This window comes from Canis lupus, chromosome 23 (assembly GCF_011100685.1).
Source record: "Canis lupus familiaris isolate Mischka breed German Shepherd chromosome 23, alternate assembly UU_Cfam_GSD_1.0, whole genome shotgun sequence".
NCBI lineage: Eukaryota > Metazoa > Chordata > Mammalia > Carnivora > Canidae > Canis > Canis lupus.
The window spans coordinates 1,547,449-1,572,386 of NC_049244.1; the positions used below are offsets into that span (position 1 = coordinate 1,547,449).

Consider the following 24,938-nt stretch of genomic DNA (forward strand, 5'->3'; position numbering starts at 1 on the left):
CACAGCCGCGGGGCCTGAGTGGAGGACATCTGGGAAGACCCACTCCCAGGACCCTTCAGTAAGCTGGGGCCTGCGTGGACGACTGACCCAAGTCAGGACCTGGCCACCTCGGCATCTCCTGTTAGAGTTAGGAGAATGGGGGTCGAGAACAGGAGATTCGCCGCGCACCTGTTCTGCCGTAGTTGCATTTTCTATCACTACCACCTTGTGGGGAGTGGGGGTGCTCCAGGTGTGCAAGGACCCCAGGGAAGTTCACGGCTGCTCAAGGTCGGGTGGTGAGGTCATGGGGGTAAGCACAGCACGCTCTGCCGCGCAGAGGGACCCCTAGAGCTGGGACAGGAGCGGAACGCAGCCGGCGGGGCCGCACTGCGGCACTGACGGCCCCGCCGGCCAAGACCTCAGGCCCAGCTGACCCCAGCAGCCGCCCCCTGACACTAAACCACGCCACCCAGCGGCGCGAAAACCACGGCCGCGCCTGCGCACCGGGGCTCCCCAGGCCCCGCCCACACGCCGCGCCTGCGCACCGGGGCTCCCCAGGCCCCGCCCACACGCCGCGCCTGCGCACCGGGGCTCCCCAGGCCCCGCCCACACGCCGCGCCTGCGCGGGCCCCAACGCCCGGCTCCGCCCTCCCCGGGACGCGCCGTGCACGTGGGCGGGGCCCAGGCTCGGGGATCCGCGGGCTGGCGGCCTGTGGGCGGAGGCCGTGGTGGCGCCGGCCCCGAGCTGGAGCTGCGAAGGTTCTTCGGTCGCCCTCCGGCTCCCGGGAAACGGAATTCCCTCCGCGGAGGGGCGGAGGGGACTGCAGGGTAAGGGCGGGCCGGGGGCGCGCGGGGCTGGCGGGGTACGCTGCGGGAGAGGGCTCGGGTGCGGCGGGTCGGGGCCGCGGGGTGCGGAGCCTTCCACCTGCCGGCTCCTCCGTCTCCAGCAGCGGGGCCCGCAGGCGCCTCAGGGTCGTTCCTGCCGTCCCGTCCGGGCTCCTGCAGTCGTCCCGGACCCGACTGTGCCGACCCGTGAGTGTCCTGGAGGCGGTGGGGGGCCGCAGGGACCCTGCTGACCTGCTGCTGCGCTCCTCCCCTCGGCTTGGCCGACCCGTTCCCAGCGCGGGGCCGGTTGCACGAGGTCCGGGAGGGAAAGGACGGGCGGCCCAGTGAGGGAGCCCGGGTAGCGGACAAGACAAGACCGTGTCCTCTGACAGGGCAGCACATGCAGGGACAGTAAGCTCTGGGATTGCTGTGCGACCAGGAGAGCGCACGGGGCGCTCGAGGTGGGCGCCAGCAGTGCTCCAGGGAGGGGCCCTGAGTGGACACAGCTGGACGCTGGGCTCCACGCCCTTCAGGAGAAAGCCCTGAAGAGTCGAGAGAGTAAAAGGGAAGGGAGAGATGAGCAGGGGGCCCTTGCGGGAAAGGTAGTTTATCTTAAGTCCAGCTAGGAGCCATAGAATGGTTTTAAAGGCTGGAAGAGGGGACCCCTGGGTGGCGCAGCGGTTTGGCGCCTGCCTTTGGCCCAGGGCGCGATCCTGGAGACCCGGAATCGAATCCCACGTCGGGCTCCCGGTGCATGGAGCCTGCTTCTCCCTCTGCCTGTGTCTCTGCCTCTCTCTCTCTCTCTTTGTGTGTGACTATCATAAATAAATAAATAAAATTAAAAAAAAAAAAAAGGCTGGAAGAAAACCTGGATTGTTTTTGTAGATCATGACGGGCACAGCCCCGCATATCCCGGGCATCCACTCAAAAGAGGTAAGTCACCCAGAAGTTCAGGGTAGCTCCAGTTGTCCTTCCAGACACATTCCAGGATCATGCATACCAAGCCCCACATCTTCCATCCTTCAGGATCCTGTGTAGGTCATAGCCCATAGCCCCTCAGTGAGGGAATCTGAAACTTTAGGTTCCTTCGGACGGGTGAATAGCAACTGTGATTACAAGGGCTTTCTGACCCACTGCAAGAGCCATGATGGATGGGGGATGAGGGTTTGTCCTGGGGAGGTTGTTCTGTTGACCCTACCAATACATGAACAAGGTTGGGGGCGGGGAGCATAGTAGTATAAATCCAGGAATTGTTTTCTGTCCCACTCCCCCTGCCCTCATAAGCATCAGTTGTCTAATATGATGTCTCTCCCTTGTGGAACCTCACATGAAAAACCAGAGGGGGACAGCCATGTAAAGAGATCTGCAAGAGCTTCCCCGCCCACTCTGTCTTGTGAAAAGGAAACAACTGGTGGTGTTAACTGGGCTGACTCATGTATGTATCCTTTCTCCCCCCCCCCCCCCCCCCCCCCCCGGAGAAAGAGATAAAAGCCCATTTAAACCTACCAGGAGAGTAAGTAGTGGTTTGTTAATGTTTAATTTTGGATAGGTTTTTAGCATATGTGGTGGTCATTTTGCATATATGGCTCTTTTATGTACTTAACTGAAAACCTTGAAGAAACTGGCCAACAGATTAGCCACTGATCCAAATCAGATAGAGCTTATGTTCCAAGAGCCACCTACCTTCCCCAGCTCCTAGAAAGCTAGCTGGGAGCAAGGCTTACCAAGCCAAACCTCTGTTGACCTTTGTGCCCCAGCCTACTCCCTATTCCCTGCCTGATAGCCTTGTTCTAGACTCTCTCTCTTTAAAGGACAAAAATCAAACTGAATAACAATTCAGGTCCTGAGTGGACCTCTAGGGAGGACCTGATCGACATATTTAGACTGTGGTGTTAGTGGTGCCCATGGAAATGCGATTTGCCCCTTCGTAAATTATCTTATAGTCTTAGTAGGTGAAACTGGCCTTTAGGTTTGGGCCTCCAGGTCATGGAGCCAGGTTGTTCCTGGCTCTGTGCTCCCTAAATGTTATTTTCTGTTTGGACTGTTTATGTTATGCTGAGCTTGTTGGTCTATAACTGTAACGATTATAGGCATGTAACTTCATGTATTTTTTTGGTTGTCTGAAGTAGTCTTAACATTAATAGAGAAAGTGAAGTGATGGAGCACATTTGATGTGGAGACAGAAGCCAGAAAGTCTTGTCTGTACCTTACCACATGCCAGCTGTGTGATTACAGACAAGTCTGTTTTCAAATATTCCTGGGCCTTGGCACTGTTGTATGATAATAAGTTGTTGCCTGTTGTGTGGTATAAGTGCCAGCCTTGTAAGCCTCTGCTAACAGGATATAGCTTATGTAAAGGATAATTTTTTTAGTTTAATAAAAAGCAACCTTTGCCTCAAAATTTGGTATATCACCTGTTAATCTGATCATGTAGGTCATGGTTCTTAAACTAACATTGAACAAGACAAAAGTTGATTATGTAAAAGGGTCTTAACAACTGTGCTGCACTGGCCCACTGGTTGCAAGGAACAGGAAAGCAAGCAAAAAAAAAAAAGAAAGAAAAAAAGAAGGGTCTTAACATCTTACACTGTCAGAATTGTAAGAAACATCTTACGCTGTCAGAGTTGTAAGATGTTAGTATTACTTTTGTGTTCTCATTGTTCATCCTTAGAAATAGCTGCTTTCAAACATTGTCTATAAATACCTTTTTGTTTAATGATCTCTTAGCGATGGAAAACTCTGGGATACAGTAACCTAATGAAAGGAGGCCTATGAGAGGACTAGTTCTAGAGTGAGTGCTAGATGCCTAGGATTGAGCATTCCCCAGGTTACATCTCAGACTCTGCTCGTTCCTGGGTCTTCTCTCTGTCCTTGATTTCTTCACTCCTGACCTTAGCTAATACCCCTTCGTGCCCAATTTCCCAGGTCCCAACCCCAAACCTGCTATCTCACAAGGGTCAGCTCCATTTCTGACCAAATGTCCTGCTGTCATTTCAAACTTAACATGCTGAAAACCTGGTCATTATTGTCTCCTGCCCAAATTGCCCCTTCCCAAATGCCTACTTCTGTTGGTGGCCATCATCTGGATCCTGAAGCATTGTTGATGGTTCCATCTTTCCCCGACTACAAGTGAGTTGCTAAGCCATCAGCTAGCCTCCTTTAACAGCAACTATTGACTGAATGGCTGCTGGGCTCTGGCCTTGTGTTGGGGTTGGAAGACCCAGGATGATGGAGCTGGCCCCTGCTAAACTAACTAGAGGGAAGGCTCAAATAAATAACTCCACATACTGCTTACTCAGGGAGTAGAAGTTTGTAGAGCACCAAAGAACCCAGGAGAGAAGCCTTTAGTTGCCAGGGTTCAGAGTGGCAGTAAGTATCTTGGGTAGATTTTATAGCGGTATGAAGAAAGAACCAGCAGAACACGATCTTTAAAAATATATATATATATATTTAAAGCAGAAGGAATCTCAGTAAAGCATGATCTGTTGCTGTTGTCAAGAGAGTGAGACAGGACTGAAACTTTGAAACCTTTGATGTGATGAGCGGGCTTCATCCTTCTCCTTCTCCCCCAACACTGCCTTTAGTCCTGTGCCCACAGAACTTATTTATGTTACCTACCTGGCCTCAGAGCCATTAAAGAATTTTTTTCTTGTGATAAAATATACATAACATAAAAATTACCATTTCAAATATACAGTTCAGTGGCATTCATTATATTCACATTGTCATACCATCACACTCCTCCATCTCCAGAACTTTTTCAGATCTTCCAAAACTGAATCTCTGCGCTCATTAAACTCTTCATTCTTCATTAATGCTCTTCATTCCGTGTCTTACCCCAACCCCTGGAACTACTATTCTCTCTGTCACTGTGGATTTGACTACCCTAGGTAATTCATATAAGGTGAATATTTATTGAGTTGTGACTGGCTTATTTCATTTAGCATAGTATCTTCAGGTTCATCCATGTTGTAGCATGTGTCAGTTTCCTTCCTTTTTAAGACTAAAAATCCATTGTGTGTGTACACCACATTTTCTTTATTCATTATCTATCAATGGACTTTTGGGCTATTTCTGTCTCTTGGCTATTATGAATAATGTGGCAGTGAACCTGGGTATGCAAGTATCTCTTCAAGACCCTGCTTTCAATTCTTTTTCTGATATATACCCAGAAATGAGACTGTTGGATCAATATGGTGATTCTATTTTTAGTTTTTGAGGAACCTCCATACTATTCTACAACTGTTTTATAATCCCACAGAGGTTCTAATTTCTCCACATCCTTTCCAACACTTGTTATTTTTGTTGTTGTTGTTTTTTTTAATATAGTGGCTATCCTAATGGGTGTGAGATGATACGTCATTGTGGTTTTGCACATTTTTTTAAAAGATTTTATTTATCCATGAGAGATGCAGAGAGAGAGGCAAAGACATAGGCAGAGGGAGAAGCAGGTTCCCTATAGGGAGCTTGATGCTGGGACTCTGGGATTCACACCCTGAGCCGAAGGCAGAAACTCAACCACTGAGCCACCCAGGTGTCTTGTGGTTTTACACATCTAATGATGAGTGCTGTTGAGCATCTTTTTATATTGCTTCTTGTCCATTTGTATATTTTTAAAGAGGTGTGTATCCAGATGCTTTGCTCACTTGTGAATTAGGTTGTTTGGTTTCTTTTGTTTGTTGAGTTTAAGTTCTCTGTATTCCAGATATTAATCCCTGATCAGATAAGATTTGCAAATATGTCCTCCCATCCTGTGTTGCCTTTTTTCTTTCTGTGGTTCGTGTCCATTGATGTATAAAGTTTTTAATTTTTTTGTCCCATTTTTCTGTTTTCACTTTTCTTGTCCTGTTCTTGCTTCTGGTACTCATCCAAAAAATCATTGCCAAATTTTTTTTTTTTTTTTCATTGCCAAATTTAATGTCACAAAGCTTTTCTACTGTATTTTCTTCTAGGAGTTTTATAGTTTCAGGTTTTTTTAGTTAGGTTTTTGATCCATTTTGGATTGATTTGGGGTTAATTTCTGTATATGGTGTAAGATAAGGATTCAACTTCAGTCTTTTGTAAATGGATATCCAGTTTTCCCAGGAGTATTTGTTAAAGAGACTGCCCTTTCCCTCATGAACAGTCTTGGTACTCTTGTCAAAGATCATTTTACCATGTACGTGAAGGTTTATTTCTGGGCTCTCTGTTCTGTTCCATTGGTCTTTGTGTCTGTATACCAGTACCACAAGTTGTAGCTTTATAATATGTTTTGAACTCAGGAAGTATAAGGCCTCTAACTTTGTTCTTTTTCAAGATTGATTTGTAACTTGTGGTCCCTTGAGATTCCTTATGAATTTTAGGTTGTTTTTTTGTTTTTTTTTTTCCCTGTCTCTGCAAATAAAAAAAAAGGTTGTTTGGATTTTGATAGGAATTGCATTGAATCTGGGGACCACTATAGAAGTATTGCTGCCTTTATCAGTATTAAATTTTCCAGTCCATGAACAGATGATATCTTTCCATTTATCTGACACTTAATTTTCTCTCAGCTATGTTTTGTAGTGTTCAGGGTATAAATCTTTCACCTCCTTGGTTAACTCTATTCTTACGTATTTTATTCTTTTTGATGTAATTGTAAATAGAATTGTTTTCTTAATTTCTTTTTCAAATTGTTGATTATAATGGATAGAAACGACTGATTTTTGTGTGTCGATATTGTATCCTGTAACCTTATTGAATTTATTTGTGCTAACAGTTATTTTCCTTTCCAATGGAATCTGTAGGGTTTTCTGCATGGAAGATCATGTGATCAATGAATGGATAAGTTTACTTCTTCCTTCCCAGTTTGGATGCCTTTTATTTCTTTTCTTTCCTAATTGGTCTCCCTAGAACTTCCAAAACTGTGTTGAATGGAAGTGTTGGAAACAGACATCCTTCTTGTTCCTGATTTTAAAGTAAAAGTTTTCAGTCTTTCCATTGAGTATGATGTTAGCTATTGGATTTGCATATATGGCCTTTATTATGTTGAGGTAGTTTCCTTCTATCCTGTTTGTTGTTTTCATAATGAAAAGGTATTGGATTTGGGATCCCTGGGTGGCGCAGCGGTTTGGTGCCTGCCTTTGGCCCAGGGCATGATCCTGGAGACCCGGGATCGAGTCCCACATCAGGCTCCCTGCATGGAGCCTGCTTCTCCCTCTGCCTGTGTCTCTGCCTCTCTCTCTCTCTGCGACTATCATAAATAAATAAATAAATAAATAAATAAATAAATAAATGGTATTGGATTTTATTAAATGTTTTTCCTGCATCAACTGAAATGATCATATGGATTTTCCCCCTGTATTCTGGCATTTTTTTAAGATTTTATTATTTTTTTTGACTTATTTTCTTTAGAGAGAGAGTGTGTGTGTGTGTGTGAGCAGGGGGAGGAGCAGAGGGAGAGGGACAGGCAGACTCCATGCTAAGTGCAGAGTCTGATGCAGGGTGGGATTTCATGACCCCAAGATCATGATCTGAGCTGAAATCAAGAGTTGGGATGCTTAATCTACTGAGCCACCCAGGTGTCTCCTTTATTATGTTAATGTGATATATTTGCTTTGATGGGTTTTCAAATCTTGAACCATCCTTGCATTCCAGGAATAAACCCCACTTGGGCCCTTTGCTATTGAATTCAGTTTGCTGCTATTTGTCAAGGATAAATTACTTTTCATCTTGCATCACTATTCATAAGGAATAATGGTCTGTATTTTCATTTATTTATTTATTTATTTATTTATTTATTTATTTATTTATTTATTTATTTTTTGTATTTTCTTTTAGTGTCTTTGTCTGGCTTTGGTTTTAGGGTAATGCTGACCTCATAGAATGAGTTAAGAAGTGGTCCTTTTCATTTTTTGGGAAGATTTTGGAATTCTTCAAATGTTTGGTAAAATCAGTAGTGACCAACAAATCAGTATTCATTTGGTCCAGGGCTTTTCTTTGTTGGGAGATTTTTGATTACTGATTTAGCCTCCTTACTAGTTATAGATCTTTAGATTTTTTTTTTATTTCTTCATAATTCCTCTTCGTAGGTTGTGTGTTTCTAGGAATTTGTTGATTTCATCTAGGTTATCCAGTTTATTGGTTTACAACTGTTATAATACTCTCATTCTATAAAATCAGTAGTAATGTTCAGTCTTTTCATTTCTGATTTTAGTTAAATTTGAATCGTCTCTCTTTATTTCGTAGTGTAGCTAAATGTTTCAGTTATGGTGATCTTTTCAAAGAAACAACTCTTAGTTTCATGGACTTTTCTCTATTTTTCTATCTTCTATTTATCCTGCTTTAATTTTTATTGTTTCCTTTCTTCTAGCTTTGTGTTTAATTTGTTCTTTTTCGGGATGTCTGAGTGGCTCAGTTAAGCATCCAACTTTTGAACTCCACTCAGGTCTTGATATCAGGGTTGTGAGTTCAAGCCCCATTTTGGGCTCCATGCTGGGCATGGAGCCTACTTTAAAAAAAATAAGTAAATAAAAATTTAACATTTTTTAGCATAAATAAATCATTTGTTCTTTTTCTAGTTCCTTAAGGTGCACAGTTAGGTTGTTGGTTTGAAATTTCTTTTTTTTTTTTTTAAGATTTTATTTATTTATTCATGAGAGACACACAGAGAGAGGCAGATACATAGGCAGAGAGAGAAGCAGGCTCCATGCAGGGTGCCCCTTGTGGGACTCAGTCCCGGGACTCCAGGATCACACCCTGTGCCGAAGGCAGACGCTCAACCCCTGAGCCACCCAGGCATCCTGAAATTTCTATTTTAATGTAATCATTTACAGGTATAATATTCCCTATTGGTACTGCTTTCACTGCATTCCATAAGTTTTGATATGTTGTATTTTCATTTTCACTTGTCACAAGATATTTTCTGATTTCCCTTTTGATTCCTTTTATGACCGATTGGTTGTTAAAGAGTGTGGTTTTTAGTTTCCATATGTTTGGGAATTTTCCAGCTTTCCTTCTCTTGTTGACTTCTAGTTTTATTCCATCGTGGTCAGAAAATACACTTTGATTGTGATCTTTTAAAACATATTGAGACATAGTGTGTTGCCTGTTATGTCATCTATCCTGAAGGATGTTCCATGTGCATTTGAGAGGATCGTGTATTCTGCTGTTGTTGGGTGGTCAGTATGTGCCTGTCAGGCCCTCTTGGTCTTTATACTGTTCAAGTCTCTTATTGCCTTATTCATTTCTGTCTGATTTTTCTATCCTTTATTGAAAGCAGGATATTGAGTTCTCCTACTTTTATTGCACAACTGTCTATTTCTCCTTTCAGTACTGTTTGCTTCATATATTTAGGACCTCTGGTGTATATGTTTATAGTTATATTTTACTGGTAACAACCCTTTTATCATTATACAGTGTCTTTATTTTTTGTGATAGTTTTTGACATAGGCTCTGTTTTGTGTGATGTTAGTATAACCATTCTGCTCTCTTTTGGTTACTCTTTTCATGGAATCTTTTTTCATTCTTTTACTATAAGTCTCTATGGGCCCTTAGATCTCAGGTCTCTTGTAGAGGCATATGGTTGGATCTTGTTTTTTAATCCATTCAGCTACTCTCTGTATCCTGGTTGGGGAGTTTCATCCTTTTACATTTAAGTATTAACAAGAAAAGACTACTTTTGCCATTTTATTTTGTGTATGTCTTAGCCCTTTTTCCTCTCCACGGAAATCTTTAGTAAAAGGCGAAAGATTTATTTATTTTTATTTTTATTTTTTTTAAGGCGAAAGATTTACACTATGTGTCTTAGCCCTTTTTGTCCTTCATTTCCTCCATTATTGCCTTCCTTTGTATTTGTTTTTTTTCGTAGGGATAGTATTGATTCCCTTCTCATTTCCTTTTGTATATATTTCTAAGTTTTTTCTTTGTGGTTACAACAGATGTTACCTATAATATCCTTTTTTTTATATATTTTTAAATTTTTTTATTTATGATAGTCACACAGAGAGAGAGAGAGAGAGAGAGAGAGGCAGAGACACAGGCAGAGGGAGAAGCAGGCTCCATGCACTGGGAGCTTGATGTGGGACCCGATCCCGGCTCTCCAGGATCGCGCCCTGGGCCAAAGGCAGGCACTAAACCGCTGCACCACCCAGGGATCCCCTATAATATCCTAAAATTATTACAGTCTATTCTAAATGTTATCCCAGCTTAACTCAAATTGCATATGATAACTGTTCCTATATATCTGTATGGTCTCCCTAATTTATGTTTTTGATGTCACAGCATTTGTCTTTTAAATCTCGAAGAAAATAAAAAGTGGAGTTACAAACCAAATGTATAGTAGTACTGGTTCTTGTATTTGTTCATGTATTTAACTTTACTGGAGATCTTTATGTTTTCTCATGGCTTTCAGTTACTGTCCTGCATCCTTTCATTTCAGCCTTTACCATTTGTTATAGGGCAGGTCTCTTGGTAATGAACACCCTCAGCTTTTATTTATCTGGGAATGCCTTAATTTCACCTTCATTTTTGAAGGACAGATTTATTGAATACAAAATTCTCAGATGACAGATTTTTTTTTTCTTTCAGCAATTTGAATATATAATTCCACTGCTTTCTGGTCTCCAAAATTTCTGCTGAGAAATAAGTTGGTAATCTTATTAAAGATCCTTTGTACATTTCTCTAGCTGCTTTCAAGATTCTCTCCTCCCCCCAGCGGCCCCCCCCCCCCCCCCCCCCCCCCCCCCCCCCCCCCCCCCGGCTTTCACCAATTTGATTATAATGTTTCTCAGCATGAGTCTCTGGGGTTACCTTTTTTGGAGTTCAACCATTATTTCTGTTTCTCTTCTCTTCTGAGACTCCTATAATGTGCCTGTTGGTCCCTTATGGTGTGGCATAAATCCCTTGGGCTCTGTTCGCTTATGTCTTTTACTCCCTGCACAAGCAGGGGGAGCAACAAGTAGAGGGAGAGGGAGAAGCAAGCTCTGTGCTGAGCAGGAGCCTGATGTGGGGCTTAATCCTAGGACCCTGAGATCATGACCTGAGCCGAAGACAGACACTTAACCAACTGAGCCACCCAGATGCCCCTGACTCAGTAATTTTAATGACATATTCAAGCTCACTCATTCTTCTGCACAGATTTGCTGTTAAACTCCTCTCATGAATTTTTCAATACAGTTACTGTACTTTTAAGCCCCACAATTTGTTTGGTTCCTTTTTACAATTTTAATGTCTTCATTGATATTCTTATTTTGTTGTCCTATATCATTTCCTAATTTCTTTCAATTTTGTGTTTTCTTTAGCTCTTTCAGCATACATAAGACATTTGTTTTAAGTCTTCATCTGGTACATCCAATGCCTGTGTTTCTTCCAGGACAGTTTCTGCCACCTTTTCTTCCCTTTGAATAGGCCATCTTTTTCTGTTTCTTTATATGCCTGGTGATCCTCTTTGTCATTGAAAAATTGAGCATTTGAGAAAACAGCCACCTCTCCCAGTATTTGCAGACTTAGCGGGGTATATCTGAGCCTTGGAGTCAGCCCAAGGCAAAGGCTTAAGATCTTCTCAGGATTTTTCCTGAACATGTGTTGTATGGGCCTATGTGTGTTAGCTTCAATTCCCTCCGTATATTATGGCTGCTTTTATTATTTTAAAGATTTTATTTATTTGACAGAGAGCATGAGCAGGAGGGAGGAGCAAGGGGGGGAGAGAAGCAGACTCCCTGCTGACCAGGGAGCCCGATGCAGAACTTGATCCCAGGACCTCAGGATCATGACCTGAGCTGAAGGCAGATGCTTAACCCACTGAGCCACCCAGGTACCCAGTAGCTGCTTTCAAATGCCTTAATTTTTCCAGCGGTTTCAGTCATGCTCCTTCTGTTGTTTCTTCCCTCACACACACCCCCAGCCTTTTCCCCAAGCATGTGTGGGTCTGTGGTCACACTCTATCACAAGAAAGTCTGCCTTCCATAGTTTTCCCCCATCTGAGCTCTGAGTTCTAAGTAAAGCAAAATAGACCTCTTTCAGGCAGCCCCAAGACAGGTTAGGATGTTGCCCTGTTCCCTTCAGTTTGATGGAAGGAGATGGACACTGGGCTGCTGCTGCCATTAGACCGTACTGTGTAGGGAGGAGTGTGGCAAGGGTAGATGAACACCACAGAACTTCCTACCATTCTGAATGTGACTTCTTGGTTAGGTATTTGCTTACAGATCTATAGGTCTTTGTTTTTCAGAATTCATAAAATATTTTAGCCAGTCCTAATTTTTTTTAACATTTCCATAGGGTAACAAGGAACCCCCCCCCCCCATTCCACCATCTTGCTGACATCCTCTCCATTAAAGGATTTGAAATGGGGACTTTTCTGTGTGTCTGGAAACAGTATGGGAGGTAGACGGCGGTAGAGGAGCATCCTCTACCCTTCTAGATTAGGGCCCGTGTTCTCAACTGAGTTACAGTGGCACAAACAGGGTAAGTCTCTGCCTTTGGAAGTTCATAGCCTAGAGGGTGACATGGACCTTTAGGAATTAATCCCACAAACTCTGGCATTGTTAGAGATTGTAGAGATGCCAGGTCAGAGGGGGGAAGGAAGTACAGAGAAAGCATAATGGGGTTGGGAGCTGTTCAAGTTGTGAGTGGTTGGGGAAGGTGGGGACAGTAACATTTCAGGTGAGCCTTGGGTAGGGGACAAGTTTGGCCTGGTTGGTGCAAGAACATTCTGGGAATGGATAACAGTGTGTGCAAAGGGCCTGAGGCAGAGAGGAGCTGCGTTCTAGGGACGGAAGGAGACACTAGGTTCTCAAAGCACTGTGAGCAAAGGCTAGAGAGGTGACAAAGCTATAGAGGCTGCTAAGGAGCTAGGCCCAGCCAGGGGTACGACATGATCCTGAGAGCAGTAGAAAGCCCCTACTATGTTCGGTGAGACCCAAGAAAGGCCCAAAGTCTGGTATGAGCAGGTGCAGAAGGAAGCTTACTGCATGGTCTTGCCAGCAGAGCCATTCCCCCAGCCTTGTGCATAGCAGATGCTCAGGGAGGGATGATTGGTCCTACCCCCTGTCCTAGTTCGAGGGGTAGGCCACTGGAGAGGCCTGTCCCGTAGGTAGGAACACAGAGACAGCCAAAGGTTTGGGCAATGCTGGTCAGGTCTGAAAGCATCCAAATATGCTGCAGGGCTAGATCCTGGAAAGGAACAGCCACAGAAGGCCTGGACTCTCTTCTCCCTTGCCCTTGCCCCAGGGGCTACTTTCATTCCATTTCTCCTCCGCCCAGGTGCCCTTGGGATTGACATGAAGAACCACCACAGGCGTGACCTCTGCACTTCTAGCCCTGACCCTCCACAGAGAGTGCAGTCACACTATCTTCCAGCATTCCTGCCCATTGCTGTCCCTGGTTCCAAGGGGATATATTATTTCCCACTGCCCTGCTGTCAAGCCAGCATTCAGTATATTGTTCTGTGTGTCCTCTTCTGGGCACGTGACACATCTCGTTATATCTCCAAACACTGTCACATGGTGGCTTTCAACCTTACAGATGAGGAGACTAGCCCCCTGTGAAGGTTAACTTGCCTGTGGTCACATGCTGCTGTGGGCAGAGCACGAACCCCTGCCCTGCTTTTTATTTTATTTTATTTTATTTTATTTTATTTATTTTATTTTATTTTATTTTATTCAATTAATTAACATATAATGTATTATTAGTTTCAGGGGTAGAGTTAAGTGATTCATCAGTTGCATGTAACACCCAGTGCTCATTACATCATGTGCCCTCCTTAATGCCCATCACCCAGTTACCGCATCCTTCCAGCAACCCTCAGCTTGTTTCCTGTCATTAAGAGTCTTCTATGATTTGTCTCCCTCTCTGATTTCATCCTGTTTTATTTTTTCCTCTCTTCCTCTAAGTTCCTCTGTTTTGTTTCTTAAATTCCACCCATGAGTGAAATCATATGACAGTTGTCTTTCTTATTTCGCTTAACATGATACCCTCTAGTTCCATCCATGTCATTGCAAATGATCTCATTTTTTTGATGGCTGAGTAACATTCCATTGTGCGCATGTATGTATATGTGTGTGTGCATGTGTGTATGTACATATACATACATACACATATATGTACCACATCTTCTTTAGCCATTCATGTGGACATCTGGGCTCCCTCCATGGTTTGGCTATTGTGGACATTGCTGCTAGAAACATTAGGGTGCAGGTGCCCCTTCAAATCACTGTGTTTGTACCTTTGGGGTAAATACCTAGTAGTGCAATTACTGGGTCATAGGGTAGCTCTATTTTCTTTTTCTTTCTTTCTTTTTTTTTTTTTTCTTTTTTAAGATTTTATTAATTTATTCATGAGAGACACAGAAAGAGACAGAGGGAGGCAGAGACACAGGCAGAGGGAGAAGCAGGCTCCATACAGGGAGCCCGACGTGGGACTCAATCGCCAGCCTCCAGGATCACACCCTGGACTGCAGGGGGCGCTAAACCGCTGTGCCACTGGGGCTGCCTGGTAGCTCTATTTTCAACTTTTTGAGGAACCTCTATACTGTTTTCCAGAGTAGCTGTACCACCTTGCATTCCCACCAACAGTGTTAAGAGGGTTCCTGTTTCTCCATATTCTTGCCAACATCTCATCTGTTGTTTCCTGAGTTGTTAATTTTAGCAGTTCTCACTGGTGGGATCTCATTGGGGCTTTGATTTGTATTTCCCTGATGCCGAGTGATGTGTAATATTTTTTCATGTGTCTCTTGGCTATCTGTATGTCCTTTGGAGAAATGTCTGTTCATGTCTTCTGCCCACTTCTTGACTGGATTAGTTATTATTTGGGTATTGAGTTTGATAAGTTCTTTATAGATCTTGGATACTAGCCCTTCATCTGATGTCATTTGCAAATATCTTCTCCCATTCTGTAGTTGTCTTTTGATTTGTCTACTGTTTGCTTTGCTGTGCAGAAACTTTTTATCTTGATTAAGTCCCAACAGTTCATTTTTGCTTTTGTTTTCCTTGCCATTAGAGACATGTCTAGCTGAGGTCAAAAAGGTTGCTGCCTGTGTTCTCCTCTATGATTCTGATGGATTCTTGTCTCACATTTAGATCTTTCATCCATTTTGAGTTTATCTTTGTGTATGGTGTAAGAGAGTGGTCCAGTTTCATTCTTTTTACATGTGTCTGTCCAATTTTCCCAGCGCCATTTATTGAAGAGACTGTCTTTTTTCCAGTGGATATTCTTTCTTGTTTTGTCAAAGATTAGTTGACCAGAGTTGAGGGTCCATTTCTGGGTCTCTCTTATGTTCCAGTGATCTGCGTGTCTGTTTTTTTTGTGCCAGTACTACACTGTCTTGATGATCTCAGCTCTGTAATACAGCTTGAAATCTGGCATTGTGATGCCTCCAGCCCTGGTTTTCTTTTTAAACATTTCTCTGGCTATTCAGGATATTTTCTGGTTCCATACAAATTTTAGAATTATTTGTTCCAGCTCTGTGAAAATGTTGATGGTATTTTTATAGGGATTGCATTGAACTTGTAAATTGCCTGGGTAGTATAGACATTTTCACAATATTCTTTCTTCCAATATGGATTGGAATGTTTTTCCATTTCTTTATGTCTTCCTCAATTTCTTTCATAAGTGTTCTATAGTTTTCAGAGTACAGATCCTTTACTACTTTCATTATGTTTATTTCCAGATATCTTATGGTTTTTGGTGCAATTTTAAATGGGATTAATTCCTTAATTTCTCTTTCTTCTGTCTCATTGTTAGTGTATAGAAATGCAACTGACTTCTGTCCATTGATTTTATATCCTGTCACTTTGCTGAATTACTCTCTGAGTTCTAGCAATTTTGGATTGGATCTTTTGGATTTTCCACATAGAATATCATGTCATTTGCAAGAGTGAGAGTTTGACTTCTTTGGCTGTTTAGATGCCTTTTATTTCTTTTTGTTGTCTGATTGCTGAGGCTAGGGCTTCTAGTACTATATTGAACACAAGTGGTAGGAGTGGACATCCCTGTCATATTCCTGACCTTAGGGGAAAAGCTCAGTTTTTCCCCCTTGAGAATGATCATTGTGGGCTTTTCATAGATGGCTTTTATGTTATTGAGATATGTTCCCTCTACCCCTGCACTGTGGAGAGTTTTCATCAATAAAGGATGCTGTATTTTGTTAAATGCTTTTTCTGCATCTATTAAGAGGATCATGTGGTTCTTGTCCTTTCTTTTATTAACATGGTGTATCACATTGATTGATTTTCAGATGTTGAACTACCCTTGCAGCCCAGGAGTAAATCCTATTTGGTTGGGGTGAATAATCCTTTAAATGTTGTAGCCAAATCCTATTGGCTAGTATCTTAGTGAGATTTTTACATCCATGTTCGTTAGGGATATTGGTCTGTAACATGTCCTGCTTTCAACCTGGCACTTTCCTGTCTCCTTATTCTAGGAGTATCCACTCCACTTACCATAACTGACAGAGTGAGGGATGGACAAACAGATGGACTTTCCCCAAGAATAGGGGATCCCTGAGTATCAAGTACCCTGCTTCTTGTCCTTTGAAGCCTCAGGTTCCAGCATGGTTCCAGAGGCTGCTAAGAAAGCTTGAATGAATGTTTTCTTTTGGGGGTGTGGGGGGCATTGAATCAAAGTTAGTGGTGCTGAGTTAGTTCTTTTGCTACTCGGGTAGGATTTTCATAGACTTGGAAAGCATACAGGCATCGTTTCCTCCTTGGCAGAGTATGCTACATGAGAGAAAAAAGACATCTCCTGTGAAACTTCCAGGAAAATGAGCTGCGTTTCTCAGACGTGGCTGGGCTCTCTGTCGTCTCCAAGGGATGAAACTTGAAGCCTTTTAGGAAGTGAATACCTGTCATAGAAGAGAAAGCAAGAATTGAAAGAGTGGATTGGACATGTGTTCTTGTACCTTAAAAGATTTGGGGACAGCATTTAGATGTGGCTTTTTAAAGTGGCAACAAGTCCCAAAGCAGCTTGTCTGTAACACCACTTGTAGGGGACCAGGCTCAGGCCTTGGTTGTGGGTCTGTGCCCCAGGTCAGCCCCTCGAGGACTTAACACCTCAAACAAGTTATCTACTCTTTGTAAACCCCGTTTCCTGCTCTTTTCTGTAAAATGGGCTCAAACCTTCTGGAAGCATTTTGAGGATCAAATGAACCTTCTGATTCCAGGGAGAACATCCAGACCTGTTTCTGGCTGAATGTTTTATCCCTGAGCACAGGGACTTCTGACTTGCCCCAGAAGCTTATAGCCTGACATGTTTTTCCTGCTCCTCCTCCCTTTCCACCAACAGCTGCGACACAGTCCTCAGCAGACAGAGAAATGAGAAAAATACCAAATAATGGGAACCTGAAGATGACAAAGGTGGCGTACCCCCTGGGGCTGTTCATTTGCCTGTTCATCTATGTTGCCTACATCAAGTGGCACTGGGCCTCCGCCACCCAGGCCTTCTTCAGCATCACTGAGGTGGCCTCGGGGGCCCGGAGGGGCCAGCAAGCTCACAGCCTCCCAGGAACAGCTGCACGTGGTCACGAGGTTTTCTATGGCATCATGTTTGACGCAGGAAGCACTGGCACCCGTGTCCATATCTTCCAGTTCACCCGGCAGCCTGGAGGTATGCTGGGCAGAAAGCCTTGGCCATTCACTACTTGGTTCTCCTGGCTCATGGCAGAGCTCTTGGGGTCTCTTCCACTTATAGACAGTGGTTTCTTAGTGGGTGGGCTGGGTGACCTGCCTTGGACTTACTTGGGAGCTTGTCAAAAATGCAGGTTCCCAGAGAGGCTGGCTCAGCCTTGGGTTGGGGCCCAGGAATCTAAATATCTCAGGAGCCTCAGACTGTCCTTACTCACACTAGTGTCTGGTGACTGCCTAAGGCCAGCTGAGATCCCCAAGGGTGTTCTGGCCTGTCCTGTCCCAGCATTCAGCAGCAATTCAGGTGGCTGGGATCATAACATAGGCCGGAAGCTGCACTGGGAGAATTTAAGGCAGGAAGTTGCCCCGACTAAAGCTTGTATGAGGCAGAGTCTGGGAAAGTCATGAACTAGCAAGGACCTGGGACCTAGGCTGATGTGGTGCTGCCCAGTGGGTCCAGTCAGAGGGGGGGTTGACAGATGAGAGTGGCCTCAGCAGTGAGTGGGGAGCTGGAGCTTGAGCCTCATTATAACCTGAAGGTAGGGGCAAGACTTCTGGCAGGAGGGAGGAGGGAGGAGGGAGTTTGTATATGCTCTCCTGAGCTGCTCCTCTGGAGACATCCAGCCACTGCCCTGCTTTGTATGTTGTCCCTTCTCCTTTTGGTCTCCTTTCCTGGCCCCTGGTACCCTACAGCCTTGAGGGTCATCCTCTGGCTTCTGGCCATGAGTGTCCCACCCCCGCTCGACTGCTCAGTAGGTCCACTGGCCGCAGCTGGTTCTTTGTCGACCCTCGATACCTTTTGAGTAGACACTGAGCTGGTGCAACAGATTCCGTTAGTCACTCTCTCCTAAGCTGTCATACATGTCTTATTTACTTTTCATCTGCTTTATTTTTTAACTCAGTCCACTAGTTAAATTTTTTTTAAAAGATTTATTTATTTATTTATTTATTTATTTATTTATTTATTTATTTATTTATGATAGACATAGAGAGAGAGAGAGAGGCAGAGACAGGAGGAGGGAGAAGCAGGCTCCATGCTGGGAGCCCGACGTGGGACTCGATCCCGGGACTCCAGGATCACGCCCTGGGCCAAAGGCAGGCGCTAAACCACTGAGCCACCCAGGGATCCCCCCACTAGTTAAATTTTTATATGCCAGACCTACCTACTTTCAAAAGTGATTTTTAAGCTTTTAAGACAACTTGTCAGCATGTAATCCTTTAATAGCTGTGTTCTGATGTTATATCTCCAAAGAAATGTCCTTTCAAAAAGTTCTGTCCCTGATTTTTCCTCTTGGGTCTTCATGTCCAGATTTGGGTCAGCATCCCTTGGCCACCAGTGTGCCTCTGAACACTCCCGTGCTGTATGCACATGGATTCAGGCCCCTCATAACTTAAGACACTTCTTTAAAAAAAGAAGAGAAAAATACATGTTCTTTAGAACATATACTATGTCCATCCCAGGATAGAGAAATAACTTTTATATTTGTGGTTTGGATCATCTACCCTGCTCCTCTGTTGATTTAATGAGAATTAACCATGTTAAAATTTAGCAGTTTAGATGGCTATAATTTTGTATGTAAATCATAGCTCAGTAAAGTTTTTTTTTTTTTTTTTTTTAACAGTTCTGACAAAAGCATCGGGTAGAACACTCATCGTGTTTATTTGAGCTAAAGAGGCAGCATTCCAGTCATGCTAGGATTGGTCTGATTTCAGATGTCTGCCTTTCAAAAGGGTCTAACCATAATTGCATTTATTCACATATTCATGTATATGTTCATAGCTGTACTTTTTTTTTAAACATGTTTTCTCCTTAGAAACTCCCACTTTGACCCATGAGACCTTCAAAGCACTGAAGCCAGGTCTTTCTGCTTATGCTGATGATGTTGAAAAGGTAATAATTTTGTCTCATGTCTTTGTGTTCTTCAGATTTGTCTTCCAACTGTGCAGTTTGTTAAAGCCAACTCCCTTTCTCTTGAGTACGTAGGCCTTCTTCACAGAGGAAAACATCTCTGATGGTGCTGCTCTGGGACATTTCCTGCTATTTAGGGTGGTCACATGAGGGAAACTGGTACAGTGCATGAGGCACTGACTGCTGTCTCTACACCAGGCATGCCACCCAGAAGTCTCAGTGCCATTCAAAGCACAAAGGCTACAAAGTGGCAAAAAGCAATATTTGAGAGTTGAACCTGTTTTTGTTTCAGTTCCTCCAATTGAAGATGACAAAAGTGACTAAAACAAAAAAATTGAAGTTAAAAATGTATTATGGAAAATCCACAAAACCAAATAAGTGTAAAAGTAATTTACTTAAACTGTCAAATAATGATTTTCATAAGTTTGTAGCTTTTATACTTCTCAAGTCCTTAAAGCTTACAGCTGCACTAATACAGGACACCTGTATTAGTATTTCTGCTAAGGCACTGATCAAACAGACCAGGTAGTAATATAGCTATAAGTTCCTTTTGATTCAAGCGTGTCTTAAAAGCCAATACATCGGGGTGCCTGGGTGACTCAGTTAAGCATCTGCCTTCAGCTCAGGTCATGATCCTAGGGTACTGGGATCAAGCCCCACCTTGGGCTCCCTGCTCAGTGGGGAGTCTGCTTCTCATTCTCCCACTGCTGTCTCTCTCTCTCAAATAAATAAAATCTTAAAAAGCTAGTACATCTTTTTTGCCCACAGGTTCATCTTGATCTCAGACAGTGAAGTCATGGCCTGCTTACCTATGGCTTGGTTAAAAAACAAATTGGAAACAAAAATCGTGGGATGCGTGGGTGGCTCAGTGGTTGAATGTGCCTTTGGCTCAGGGCATGATCCTGGATTCCCAGGATCAAGTCCCACATTGGATTTCTTGCATGGAGTTGCTTCTCCTCCCTCTGCCTGTATCTCTGCCTCTGTTTTTGTGTCTCTCATGAATAAATAAAATCTTTAAAAAAAAAAAGAAAAAAGAAAAATTGAAATGAGTGATGCTAGAGTAACTATAAGGTAACACATGAGTAAATTAGATAGCTTTAGAATAAATTCATAGGATTTTTTAAATTATACTTGTAGGCAGTACACATTCAAGTGGGACATATTTCACAGCTTCACAAAGCAGATGGTGTGAAGTCCCCTCCTGTTTCAGTCTCCCCAAAGAAGGCTGAGGTCCCCAGTTTCTTATGTGTCCTTCAAGGGTTAGTTGACATACCTGTGAGCAAATGCATCTAGTCTTCCACCTCTTTATCTTATATACATAATAGAGTGGCATTCACATTGTTATGTTACTGGGCTTTTGTCACTCAACAATATAACAGATTATTATCAGAATGTGAAGAGCCTCCTTGATTTTTTTTTTTTTTTTTTGGCAATGATATTGCAGTGTGTGCGGGTTCATTGAATTTATGGAACCAGTCCCCTCCTGAAGGATGTTCAGATAATATCTAATGTTTTACTGTTAAAGGTATAGCAAAGGCTATAGTTGGTCACCTTATATGAACTTCATTACCCACACATGCTAGGGCATCCATCTCAGATGAATTCTTAGAATGAGATTCCTGAGTAAAAGAAATGTATGTTTTCTCCTTGGACAGACATTGCCAAATTGTTCCCATAGCATTGTACCTGGTGGTGATGTCCAGGGGAGTCACAGCTCATCTTTACCAAAGTTGTTACTCACCTCTGCACTGACACACAGGTCTTAGCCAGCTTTAGGATCCCAAGCGTTCTGGCAGGTATAAATGATTCCTCTGGGATTTTCACCGTGAGGAACCCCAGAATTCATTCATGATGTCCAGGGGAGTCACAGCTCGTCTGAGGTCACCAGTGGGGTTCTGGTTGCCAGAGTGTAGAACAACAGGACTCTTCTCTTTTTTAATAATAAATTTATTTTTTATTGGGGTTCAATTTGCCAACATACAGAATAACACCCAGTGCTCATCCTGTCAAGTGCCCCCCTCAGTCCCCGTCACCCATTCACCCCCACCCCCCGCCCTCCTCCCCTTCCACCACCCCTACTTCGTTTCCCAGAGTTAGGAGTCTTTATGTTCTGTCTCCCTTTCTGATATTTCCTACCCATTTCTTCTCCCTTCCCTTATATTCCCTTTCGCTATTATTTATGTTCCCCAAATGAATGAGAACATATAATGTTTGTCCTTCTCCTATTGACTCATTTCACTCAGCATAATACCCTCAAGTTCCATCCACGTTGAAGCAAATGGTGGGTATTTGTCATTTCTAATGGCTGAGGAATATTCCATTGTATACATAAACCACATCTTCTTTATCCATTCATCTTTCAAGGACACCGAGGCTCCTTCCACAGTTTGGCTATTGTGGACATTGCTGCTAGAAACATCGGGGTGCAGGTGTCCCGGCATTTCATTGCATCTGTATCTTTGGGGTAAATCCCCAACAGTGCAATTGCTGGGTGGTAGGGCAGGTCTATTTTTAACTCTTTGAGGAACCTCCACACACTTTTCCAGAGTGGCTGCACCAGTTCACATTCCCACCAGCAATGTAAGAGGGTTCCCTTTTCTCCGCATCCTCTCCAACATTTGTGGTTTCCTGCCTAGTTAATTTTCCCCATTCTCACTGGTGTGAGGTGGTATCTCATTTGGTTTTGATTTGTATTTCCCTGATGGCAAGTGATGCAGAGCATTTTCTCATGTGCGTGTTGGCCATGTCTATGTCTTCCTCTGTGAGATTTCTCTTCATGTCTTTTGCCCATTTCATGATTGGATTGTTTGTTTCTTTGGTGTTGAGTTGAATAAGTTCTTTATAGATCTTGGATACTAGCCCTTTATCTGATACGTCATTTCCAAATATCTTCTCCCATTCTGTAGGTTGTCTTTTAGTTTTGTTGACTGTATCAACAGGACTCTTCTTATGTGTCCCACCATGCTCCACAGCCAGGGGTGCTCTGTGCCAGCCTGGGCTCTGGGCCCCTCCAACACGCAGCACCACTTAACTCATTTTCTGCCAATTTGGAAAATTAGAAGAAAATGTATTTATAAGTTGATAAAACCAAAAGAGTTGGTAGAGCATTTGTGACCCTGTATGCTGAACTTTGACAGACCCTACTTTTACCATATTCACAGAGCACTTCAGGAATTCAGGAATTACTGGATGTTGCTAAACAAGACATTCCTTTTGACTTCTGGAAGGCCACCCCCTTGGTCCTCAAGGCCACAGCTGGTTTACGTCTGTTACCAGGAGAAAAGGCTCAGAAGTTACTGCAAAAGGTGATCTTACCTGTTTCCCCCTGGGGTGGGTAGCTTCTGATACCTGAAAACACCAAAGATTCAGCCAGTGTCTGAACAGTCCAACAGGCTATGTAGAAGCTTCCTGAAGAAGAAAATACATCAGAATGTTAACAGCAGCACCTTTAGCTCTTCCTGTTTTCTAGAACGAACTGGTGTTGTGTAATAACAGCAACTTTGTTTTAAGAATACACTGAAGCCTTTTGAAAGGCTTCCTTCGGTGCAAAGACTAGATGCTTATAGAGGGCCATGGAAGCCCAGGTTCCTGCCGCCTCATCTCCAGCTCTCCGTGTTCTCATGGAAACTTCTTTTGGTTTCTGGTTCTTCTTTTGCTCTGATGCACAAATATAACTACTGAGGAGGCCTTTGCCCTTCTTCTGCCCAGGTCTAGCCCTCACCTGGCTGGGATTGACACCAGGCAGCCCTGCAGAAGGGTTCTATTTCTTACAGGTGCCTGGATAGTTCTTACTGTCAGGCAAATGAGGGAAACTGCTTTCAAAAACACGGTCCCTCTCATGCTCTGCACTGTTTTTAAACTATGCAGCCGCTAAATGATGTATTGTTGCATATTGATCAGGATCCCTTGTGAGAGTTACCCTTACATGCTCAGGTCAGAGCGTGGGCCATAGTGCGATTGAGATGTGCAGATACCAAAGGTTCTTTGTGTCAGTACTTGCTCAAAATGGGGAAGCAAAGGCACCCAGAGGCAGCTGCTCACTGCTTTCACCTCCCTGCTGCAAGGTTTTCCTGGGTCCCAGGCTGAGCTCTGCCTTGAGGGGTTTCCAGTGCCTCATCTCCAGTCTAAAGCAAGGCAGTGTTTGGGGGCCCAGCACACTCAAGGTGCCCCTGAGCTCTTCCAGCCCAGTGTGGCTCTAAGGCAGGGCTCTTCAGAATAGCATCTACCTCTGCCAGCACAGGCAGTAGATAAGGATACCACTTGCATAGGACTACAGAACTATAAAAGAAAAAAATGAGCTTTGTTATTTCACAGCACCAGCTAACGCCCTCTGCTGTTTTGTTACGATCTGCTAAGAGCACAGTGTAATTGGGAGCCTTGAGTTTAGATTGTAAAATATAAAGATGTGTCTCCCTTTACATCTAGGTGAAAGAAGTGTTTAAAGCATCACCCTTCCTTGTAGGAGAGGACTGTGTTTCCATCATGAATGGAACGGATGAAGGTAGGATCTCCAGAAGCTCTCTGTTGTGATGAGGCTGACCTGGGAGATGGACTGTGTGCAGGGCTGCTGTTGGCATCCCAAGTGGGTGCTTTCTCCTTGGTCAGAATTGGGCAAGCAAGAACTAAAGTGATGGCCCTACTCCATTCACAGTTTAACTGTCTCAGAGGAGCTTTGGGGGACCAATATTAGAGACAGTGTCATCTTGACTAGCTCCAAATCTGGCACAGGTGAAGTTTCTGAAAACAGATGTTTTCAGCTTTAAGAAAATTTAGGGAGAATCTCCAATTGCTATACATTTAGAAGTTTGCTATTGCATTGTTAATGCTGAGAGAGAGATCATCAGGTTCTTCACCAGCCCCTGATTTTTCAAATATGACGAAGGAAGGGGAGAGCAACATTTGGTTCTCTTCAAAAAGAGGAAGTTCATGATAAAGAATAGGAAGTAGAGACATTTGGCAGAGTGCTGTAGTGTTTTAGTTTGGCATCTTCTGGAACAGTCTGCCAGAAACTGTTGGGTGACTTGACGACTGATGCCTCTTCTGTAGCTGGTCTGAGGGAGGAGTGAAGGACACTCACTTCGAACTCCTAGAACCTAAAAGTGGTCATTTGAGTGCATGTGTCCTTTACAGCATCTCAGGTGGTTCATTTGCTGTGACCTTTTCTTGTAGGTGTTTCAGCATGGATCACTGTCAACTTCCTAACAGGTACATTCTCCCCACCCCACCCCACCCCCAAAGCTAACAGTTCACAGGTGCCATTCTTGACAACAGAGGTCTCATATCCACTCTTTAAAATAACCCGCTGGGTTTCTCCAGTGTTGCTGGCCCAGTGTAGGGCAGGTAGGGCACACATCAACCTTGCAGATAAAAATGCTAGGAAAAGTAGATTCTCAGTAGGCCTGATTTTCTCCAGCATAACTCCTGCCCTTTCTTCTGCAGCTTCCTCTGCCAGGGACCCCATCCTCTCCTGTCTGAGGGAAGTCATGAATAAAACCAGTCATACCTTAGGTATTAAATGTGGTAGGAATGCTCGTCACTAGAATTGAATTCCTCTGCTCTAGGTAGAGCAGGAAACAGAAACTTCTGTTCTTGGAACAAGGTGGTAAGGAGTCATTTTTCTTAGATTATTCTCAGTATTGGTTGATTTTTGTCCC

General features: G+C 43.6%; 1 protein-coding gene across 7 annotated transcripts in view; it reads left to right on the forward strand.

The window, feature by feature from the left end:
- The first annotated feature begins 628 nt into the window (after positions 1-628).
- ENTPD6 (ectonucleoside triphosphate diphosphohydrolase 6) overlaps positions 629-24,938 on the forward strand; it is a 45,830-nt gene continuing 21,520 nt past the window's right edge. For 3 of the 7 annotated variants that reach the window (XR_005376769.1, XM_038570221.1, XM_038570222.1), the window contains exons 1-6: positions 630-807; positions 17,038-17,358; positions 19,190-19,266; positions 22,446-22,589; positions 23,710-23,785; positions 24,454-24,489. Coding sequence is in view for 6 of the 7 variants with exons in the window: in XM_038570221.1 (XP_038426149.1) it covers positions 17,067-17,358; positions 19,190-19,266; positions 22,446-22,589; positions 23,710-23,785; positions 24,454-24,489 (625 nt within the window). In the remaining variant the exon portion in view is untranslated. Of the gene's footprint in view, positions 808-17,037; positions 17,359-19,189; positions 19,267-22,445; positions 22,590-23,709; positions 23,786-24,453; positions 24,490-24,938 lie in introns of all 7 variants that reach the window. The other 4 variants (XM_038570224.1, XM_038570223.1, XM_038570225.1 and 1 more) reach the window with 4 other exon arrangements.